Raw genomic sequence first — 9,675 nt, 5'->3', positions numbered from 1 at the left:
CCCCCCACCCCCGTCAGCTTGCACAGCACCTTCTGGTACTGTGAAAGCTAGTCCTCCGGGAGCAGGCTTTCAGGTCAGAGCCAGTTCAAGTACATAGTGTCTTCAGTGATAGGGACTTACTGCCAACCTCTGGGAGGCAACCAAAGGCAACAGTCGTAGAAAACATTGTTTTGAGAGTGTCTTGAACTTCCCTGACCAACAAACAACTCAAAAAAAGATTTCATTCAAAGTGAGCATGTGTGTTATTTATCCCTCCCTACTCCTTTTCCTTCTGTATTGACCTCCCTCCCTGCTTCCTAACTAAAGGCCACCTCCCCATTTTCCCTATATCCCTTTCATATTGCTTGTATTCTGCTAGTCCCTCTCTAGAAACCCCTCCCGTCATCCTTTTTTTTATTTTTTTATTTTCTGGTTTCCAGGTTATATATTCACATCTGAAGATTGGGTAGGTACCTCAGGTGGTCAACACTGAAATAATGTACATAAAAAGCAACATTAAACAGATTCATCGGGTTTTATTTATGTATTTATGCATTGCCGTATGTAGGGTTCTCTAGAGGTACAGAACTGATAGACTTGACATGGAAGAGATTTACTAGACTGGCTATAGGATGCCGCTAGATAGTCCAACAATGGTTGTTGCCTCATAACAGAAAGACCAAGAATTTATAATTGTTCAGTCCATGAAACTCAATGTCTTAGCACTCCCAGTCTGGTACTGGAATCCTGGAGGATTCCTGGAGAATTTCTGGTTTTCAGTATACATTGGAGTCCTGGAAAAGTTGGGTTTAATACTTGGCACAGCAACAGAGGAGGAGACAAATTGATTTGCTAGTCAGAGTGAAGGCAAACAGGCAAAAAGTGAAGCTTCCTCTTCATTGTCCTTTTTTGTGGGCCACCACTAGAAGCTGTGGCCAAATTTTCAGTATCTCTTTCTACCTCAAATTATGTTTAATCAAAGAATAATTTGATTAGGATGAGTTCGTAAGATTTTAACTTTAATCAAATTAAGAAAGTCCCTCACAGCATGCCCAGTATTTGGGCTCTAGTTGATTCCAGACGTCATCAAGTTGACAATGAAGATGAGCCATCACATGCACATGTAAGAAAAGGAACCATGAACTCAAGAGGGAATAGGGGAGGAAACGTGGAAGACGATGGAGAGAGAGGACGGTGGAGGGGTTGGAGGGAGGAAGTGATGGAATTATATTTTAATTAAAATTTTCTTTAAAAATCTGTGTTCCAAATGAAAGTGAAAAAAAATGATTTGTCTGACTCAAAGTGACAAAGGTTTTTTCATAGAATTCTGGCAGTTTTTTTTCTTAAAGCAAAATCAGTGAGTTAATATATTGAGTAGCTGCAGTTATGGGGATGTGATGGTGGTGTGCAGGTGTCTTCACAGTGAGTGCTTATGACCTTATGACTTCATAAATTATATTTCTCAAAGGATATGATTTACCACCAGGGTAAAGATTAAGCATAATTCTTACAGTTTGGGGCTAGTATCCATCCTAAATTAATTTTCTATTTTATCTATTTTTAGGATTCTGTATCCCAGGTTGGCCTGGAACTCTTTATGTAGCCAAGGCTAGCATTCAGTGACCCTCCTGCCTTAGCCCTCCAAGTTCTGGAATTACATGTGTGACCCACTATGCCCAGGCCCATTCATATTTCCTAATTTGGATAACTAGTTGGTCCAGCAGCGTATGTTTAAATAGGCATCTTTGTTTCAATGAGTTGCCTATGAGTCTCTTAAAAGATCAGCTGCTCATATGTGTTTCTATTCCTGGACTCCCTATTGTTTCATTATTTATTTGTCTACATTCACATCAGTATTAAACTGCCTTGATTATTGTTGCTGCATAGTAGACCTTGAAATTAAGTTAATGCTAGCCTTCTGATCACGTTCTTTTACAAACATGTTTGGCTATTTTATGTCACATATGAAGTTTAGAATGAGTTTTTCTACTACAAAAAAAAGGCTGTTATTTTCATTGATATTTTATTACATGTGTGGATTAGTTGGGAAGGAAATGGCAGCTGAGCAGTATTGTCTTGTTGAGCCCATGAATGGAGGATGTCCATCCATTTACTTTGGTCCTTGATTTTTCTCAGCAGTGTAGGGGTAACTCACTTTTCAAGTCTTTCTTATCTTTTATTAGATTTGTCTATAAATATTTCGTATGTTTTTTGGGTTTTTTTGAGACAGTTTTTCTGTGTAACTGTCATGGCTGTCCTGGAACTCGCTCTGTAGACCAGGCTGGCATCAAATTTATAGAAGTCCTTCTACCTCTACCTTCCACATGCAGGGATTAAAAGTGTACTCCACCACCCTCTGGCTAATGTTTCATATTTTAATAACATCAGTTATCTGTTTTTAATTTGAATTTCTAGTTGCTTATTACTAGTTTCAAGAAATTGACTTTTGGGTATTGAAATATTTTCCTAAGCTTACTAGTTATAGAATGTGTTTGGAAATTTTATTGAACTTTCTTCCTTTTTTTTTTTTTTTTTTTTTTTTTTTTTTTTTTTTTTTTTTTTTTTTGGTTACCTTACTGCAGAGACCAAATTGGGTAGAATAAAAGCAACCAGTCTTCTGTTTCCTAAGATAGTTTCACAATTAAGAATATGTTAGCTCTAGATTTTTCAAAGATGTTTTTTATCAGCCTGAAAAAGTTCTCTTTTTCTCATAGTTCATTGGGTATTTTTATCAGGAAGGATGTGGGATTTTGTTGATGCTTTATATTAATTTATTGGGAGGATTCCTTGGGTTATTTTTGTTCTGTTGATATTACAATGCAGGAAAACAAACAGAATCCACATCTTTCATCTAAGGGACTAAGACAGTTTATTCTGGAGTCATTTTAAATGCCCATGGCCCAGAAACACAGATTTAGGTTAACTCAAATTCCATGTCCCAACATGGAAGCAGCTTTGGGAAGTTTGTTAGTTTTGCAGACCAAGAAAGCTACAAATCAAGTCAAGTTTAAAAATACATGGGTGGGTGTGTCAGAAAGGCAGGCACAACAGGATGGGGGAGCTTTCTATAGGCCCAAGATGCCGTCTGAGGTTTTGGGTTGGTGGAGGCTAGTGATCTGCTAAGTCAATAGATTTTTAGAGGTTTTTATCCATTAGTCACAGGGTCTTGGTTCTGACATAGAGGTGGACAATGAATGGCTATCCAGGGCCTAAAGCTAACCCAAGATGATGGGAATTAGCCCTTTGGACCGTCAACATTCCAGCTTGTCCACATCACTGCTGTCTAATCAGTCAGTCCCTACACACACAGCTTCTCGTCTAGACACACCATATGGTAGACAGCATTAGTTGACTTTTGGGTGTTCACACCATATGGTAGACAGCATTAGTTGACTTTGGGGTGTTCACACCATATGGTAGACAGCATTAGTTGACTTTTGGGCGTTCACACCATATGGTAGACAGCATTAGTTGACTTTTGGGTGTTCACACAATATGGTAGACAGCATTAGTTGACTTTTGGGTGTTAACCCTTGCATCCCAGAGATAAATTCCACTTGGTTGTGGTGTAGGATTCTTCCGTGATGTTGAATTTGATTTGCCAGCATATGTTAAAGATTTTCTCTATCCGCATGCACCAGAGTACCGAACTGCTATGGTTTTGGTGTCAGGAGTACACTAGCCTAACAGAATGAGCTCACAAACACTCCTCTCTCCTGACTTTTGGAAAAGTTTGTGAAGTCTTCTTTAGCATTTTCACAGTATTAAGCAGTGAAGCCATTTGTACCTGGGCTTTTCTTTGTAATGCTTGTTACTAATTTGTTTGCTTCAGGTATTTTTAGAATGTCTGTTTCTTCTTGAGTCAGTTTTGACAGTTCATTTATTTCAAGGAATTTGCTAATCTAATTTATCAATATATAATTATTAATAGTATTCCCTTACAACTTATTTCTGTAATATCAATATTAGTATCTCCTTCTCTTTTGACTGACGTTATTTGAGTGGTCTCACCTGATTTTCTTCGTCATCTAGCTTACAGGTTTGTCAATGTTGTCCATGTTTTTTAAAAACCTTTCTATTGCTTTTCTCAACTGCTTTTTTATTGTCTGCTTTGTTTTTACTGTTTGTTACTTTTTTAGTTACTTATTTCCTTCTGCTTTGTTTTTTTTCCCAAGTACCTTAAAGGTTAAACCATCAGATTGAGATTTTCTTTTTTAGTATTATTATTGTATTTACAGTTGCAAACATTATTCTAAAGCTAGGTGAGGTAGCACATGTTTGTGATTCCAGTAGAATCACAGTGGACTGAAGCAGGAGGATGGTGTAGTCTAAGCTAACTTGAACTACATACTGAAACTGTGTCCAACTCCACCCTGCACCAAAAAAGAACACCGTGTTGTCTGCTGCTTTTGCTGCATCTCTACAGTTCAAAATATTAGACATTTTCATCCATTTTAGAGTTGTGTGTGTGTGTGTGTGTATGTGTGTGTGTGTGTACTTGTGTGTGTGCAACTATAGGTGTCAGGAGTCAGTGTCAGGTGTTTCCTCTATTGCCATCATCTTTTCTAAAAGACTGGTCTGTCCCTGGACCTGGACTTCACTGTCTCTTCTTGGCTGTCTGGCCAGAGAGCCCTTAGGGTCCATCTGCCCCCACACCATGCTGTGTTAAAGATACAACTGGCTTTTATGTGAATGCTGGGATCTTTGTGTATCCATTGGGCATTATCCCAAGTATTTTCTAATTTGTAATTATTTCGTTTCGTCTTTGAGTCACTGGTTACTTAAGAGTATGTTTAATTTTTATATAATGGTGAGCTTCCTATTATTTTCTGTTAATAATTCCTACTCATATTTTATTGTGGTTAGAGAACCTACCTTACACTGTCTCACTCCTTTTGAAACTTTGTAAGGATAATTTTATGGCTTGCCTAGCAAGTGTCCTCTCCTAAATAATATTCCACAGGCAGTACAAGGAATAACTGTCTTATTGTTAACTGGTTTGCCTTTCTTTTTTGCTAATTTTCTTTTGCAGTGCTGAGAACCTTGTATATGCAAGGAAAATAATATTTCACTGAGCTACATCACCAGCCTTTGGTGTTTTTAATACATAATTTTGTTATTTTGCTTTCAGCCCAGGCTGGCCTTAAACTCACAATCCTCATTTCTCAGCCTCCCGGGTGCTGGTAGTATAGATGTATATCTATAATCCACTTACGTAGAGATTTCTGTATATTCTTGCTTAGTGTTCAATTTTATAGTGGTTGAGTCTTGTCTTCTCGCATTGCTGTTTTGCCTATGTGATCATTATACCTCCTTGTTGAAAGTAAGACATTGAAGTCTCCAACATTTCATGTTGGTTTGTCTGTTTTTTCCCTTAAGTTTTTTTCCTGTGTTTTGGAATTCTGGATTTCCACACACGTGTGTCTATAATTGTTGTATCTGCCTGAAGCAGTAACCCTTTTTAATATTGTATAATGTCTATTTCTAGTAACTTTTGGTTTAAAGTATTTCTGCTATTAGTATAACCAGTTCGTTTTTCTTGTGCTTTTTGTTTGTATGATATGCTTAGCCATCTTTTAATTGTCAATTTACTTACTTCTTTTAATATAAAGTCTGCCTCTTGTATATATTATATAGTTGGGTCTTATTTATTTAGTCTAGTCTGACAACACCTGCCTTTTGATGAGCTATTTAAACAAGATAGTAAACAAGAATTTATTAGTATTGTTGGATTTGCACCTGTTAATTTTAATAAAATTAATTGGATCCCATCCTGAAACTTGCCTCATGAATGCTGGATATCTTTACATCCTTTCAATTATTTGATATATTTGTTCCATAATATAAGTAAGTTGCTTAGAGAGTCTTTGGCCTTTTGAGGTTGTTTTTTAAGTTTTGTTTGAGCAGTGTCAAATTTAGAGCTAATTATTTTTTCCTACTGAATCAAGACTTTTTGACGAAGTTTTTTTGATGACACCATTAGTCTTGGGGTTTCTAGTTTCACGGTGGAGAAAGCACTGGTCCCTGTCCTGTGAGAGTGCCAGCGTCGCCTTCCGGTCCTTTCACATGCTTCTTCTTCTTCTTCCGTTCTTAGCCAGTGTGATAATCCCTCTCATGTAGATGTCGGTCACTGCTTAGCTGAGCCCTTCAGGAGGACCTGATGAAGAGCTAACGATTGCTCTTCGTCTGCCTCTGCAGCACTTCGTCCTGCTGTGACCCTGGGAATCTAGACTCCTGCCTGGATTCCCCTTCCTTGCCAGGCCTGGCATCTGGACTCTGGGACAGGAGGCTGAGGCAGTGGAGGGCCCACATTTAGTTCTTCTCAGTGTTCAGTGGATGTTATTTTGCCTGGTACTTGGCATTTTACAAGCTATTGTTTTGTATGTTTTGTTGGGTTTTGGGGGGTGGGGGAGTCAGGTGTAAATCCGATCTCTCATATTTCATCATGGCCAGAAACAAAAGTTTTTATATTTCAGCAATTGTTTATCTTTATTTTTGTTTTTCTTCAGGAGACTACCCACAAAGCCAGTATTTTACTGAGTGGTAAACTTAAGGTAGAAAACGGTCAGATTTATCAGAACCCAGTTACCTGGCTCAAGGATCTTCTGGGAGGTGGCAATTATGTGACCTGGAATTATGCTTGGAGTAAGGTAATTCTTAAGTTTAACTTCATAATGAAATAGGAAATGTTTATTTTTTTACTTTCAAACATCTCTACAAGAAATGTGGATGATCGCTGATTTGGTTTGTGCCCTGCGTGTGTCTCCTGTGATGTGCTACTTCTTTTCCACAGAGTGTTTGCCGCAATGCCCAAGGCATGTAGCACAGCTGATTGCACCCCCTCCTTGTTTTTATCTACTCTCAGAAACGTCATCACACCTGTGCACCTCTTTTTTTTTCTCCCAAGAAGCTTCAAGTTTCTGAATCCATATAGAAAATAGGGATCATAAAGTAGCTGTGTTCTTACTAGTATCATGAAATAAATTCCCTAAGTACAAAGGGGATGGGCGAGAACCCTGAGGCTTACAGACATTCCATTACACTTTCCCTTTTGAACATGGCACTATCCTCAAATCACTCCACGATTATTTTTCTCATTTTCACTTAAACTCTAAGACTAAGTAGCCTGGCTACTAATTCAGTCCTGCCTTCTGAATTACAAACTCAGTTAAGATCTCACTACTTTAAGAACCATCTTATACCATAGTTGACCCAGACAAGCATGCATCATCAAATCCATCTGTGCTGGATAGTTTTACGTCAACTCAACATTAGCTAAACTCATCTGAGAGGCAGGAACCTCAATTAAGAAAATGCCTTCAGGCCATCTTGGTTCCGCGTCCTCCGCACAAAATGCCTGGCGAAGCCACAGAAACCGTCCCTGCCACAGAGCAGGAGCTGCCACAGCCCCAGGCTGAGACAGGGTCGGGAACAGAATCTAACAGTGATGAATCAGTACCAGAGCTCGAGGAACAAGACTCCACACAGACAGCTACACAACAAGCCCAGCTGGCGGCAGCAGCTGAAATTGATGAAGAACCAGTCAGTAAAGCAAAGCAGAGCCGGAGTGAAAAGAAAGCACGGAAGGCTATGTCCAAGCTGGGTCTCCGGCAGGTTACAGGGGTTACTAGAGTCACTATCCGGAAATCTAAAAATATCCTCTTCGTCATCACCAAACCAGATGTCTACAAGAGCCTGGCTTCAGACACCTACATCGTATTTGAAGAAGCCAAGATTGAAGATTTGTCTCAGCAAGCACAGTTAGCAGCTGCTGAGAAGTTCAAGGTGAAGCTGTTTCAAACATTCAAGAAAATACTCAGACTCCGACAGTACAAGAGGAGAGTGAGGAAGAAGAGGTTGATGAGACAGGTGTGGAAGTTAAGGACATAGAATTGGTCATGTCACAGGCGAATGTGTCCAGAGCAAAGGCAGTCCGAGCCCTGAAAAACAACAGTAATGATATTGTAAATGCTATTATGGAATTAACAATGTAACTATTTGACAGAGAGGACACTCCCCATCCCCTCCCCCTTTTGGTGTTTCAAAGATGGAACTGCAGCTTGGTTTGAAATTTGTACTGTTTCTATCACTAATAAAGTTATGGCTTCTTGTTGGATGAAAAAAAAAAAAAGAAAATGCCTCCATGAGATCTAGTTGTGGGCAGGTCTGTATGGCATTTTCTCAGTTAGTGATCAATGCAGGAGGGCCCAGCCCATGGTAGGTGGTACCATCCCTAGGCTGGTGGTCCTGGGTTCTATAAGAAAACAGGCTGAGCAAGCCATGGGGAACAAGCTAGTCTTGGGACTCCGCATCAGCTCCTGTTTGAGCTCCTGTCCTGACTTCGTTTGATGATGAACAGTGATATGGAAGTGTAAGTCAAATAAACCCTTTTCTCCCTAAATTGCTTTTTGGCCATCCCAGCAATTAAAACCCTAACTAAAACACTGCCATTGTCATTTCAAAGATTAGATGATACACTTAAATTCCACTAGCCCCTTCAGCAAGCCTCAAAGCACAAATTAACAGAGGATAGCTTCTCATTTTGTCCAGCCTAGCTCTGCTTACACCCTCCTAGCTCCTGCTCTGCCCCCAACTCTGCATTTTTCTAAACAGTTACCAGAGTAGTTTTAGTAATGTATTTTAGTGCCTTCACTTGTATCAGCATATTTTGGATTTTGTACCTTATGTAGTTTGTCTTCCATGCCTTCCACTCCCCTCTCCACCAAAGGATTAACTCCTCCCTCCTTTGGGAATCACATATCTACTTTCAGTTCATCCTTAGTTTGTTTGCCAAGTTCTTTTCATGGATGTATAATTCATTACAAATGTTAGCAATCAACATCTTAATAATTTGATATTATAATAATTTAATAATAGTCCCTTTCATTGCAATATTTTTAAAAAGTATGATAGATTATACTCTGCTGACACAGACTGTTTCTTCATGTTGTGAATCTGGCAGATTGCTTGCTTTAGGTCATTTGACTTCAGCGTACTCATGTTACAGTGAACCCAGTGAGGACTCACTGTCTCCTCTCTTTTCCTGCATTGGAACTACTACTGTGTTTCCTGCCTTTGAATAACTGATTATGACATATGGCTCTTCTGCTATACTAGTGCCTCATTAATGTATCATCTTGCTTCTGATAATTTCATGTCAGCTAGACCTGTGGTTTAGCACCTATATGGTAGTGAAGCAAATGCAAATGTGGGCCCTAAAGATAGGACAGTTCTTGATGTGAGATACCTATCCAGGTATGAGCAGCCTTAGAGTACTACTCTTTAAAGATTGTTAAAAGAGAAGAAAGCAGAGCTTTAACACTTCCAACGGGGCACTCATGCACTTTTAGTAAATGCTCAAGGCTAAGAAACATGACATCTATGAGGTTGGGGTTTTTTGTTGTTTTACAAGTGTTTATAAAAGTTTACCATAAAACTTGCTTCTTTGGACTTTAGGAGAACTCCTAAAGTCACAGTCACTTCTGGATGCCAGGGATTTTTTGCTGTGTTTGTAATTAATTGTATGTATTTCTGCTGACTAGTTCTGAGAATGGTGATGGTATACAACCAGGAATGATTAGCTGGCCAGTACACACACCAGGAAACTAAGGTTTGCTCTGCATGCGCAGTTTGGCAGAGCCACTGCACAGAGCTGATTCTACCTCCCACACAGAGGGTAGACTTGCTCTGCGTGCA

The 9,675-nt window shown here is 39.2% G+C and overlaps 1 protein-coding gene and 1 pseudogene across 1 annotated transcript in view; both read left to right on the top strand.

The window, feature by feature from the left end:
* Positions 1-9,675, top strand: part of Ankrd31 (ankyrin repeat domain 31) — a 155,623-nt gene that overhangs the window by 125,903 nt on the left and 20,045 nt on the right. The window contains exon 23 of the mRNA XM_026783825.1: positions 6,489-6,629. Within this exon, the coding sequence (XP_026639626.1) occupies positions 6,489-6,629 (141 nt within the window). The remainder of the gene's footprint in view (positions 1-6,488; positions 6,630-9,675) is intronic.
* LOC101993918 lies at positions 7,309-8,115 on the top strand (annotated as a pseudogene).

The sequence above is a fragment of the Microtus ochrogaster genome, chromosome 19 (assembly GCF_000317375.1).
Source record: "Microtus ochrogaster isolate Prairie Vole_2 chromosome 19, MicOch1.0, whole genome shotgun sequence".
Taxonomy (NCBI): domain Eukaryota; kingdom Metazoa; phylum Chordata; class Mammalia; order Rodentia; family Cricetidae; genus Microtus; species Microtus ochrogaster.
This window is presented reverse-complemented; position numbering and strand designations above follow the sequence as displayed.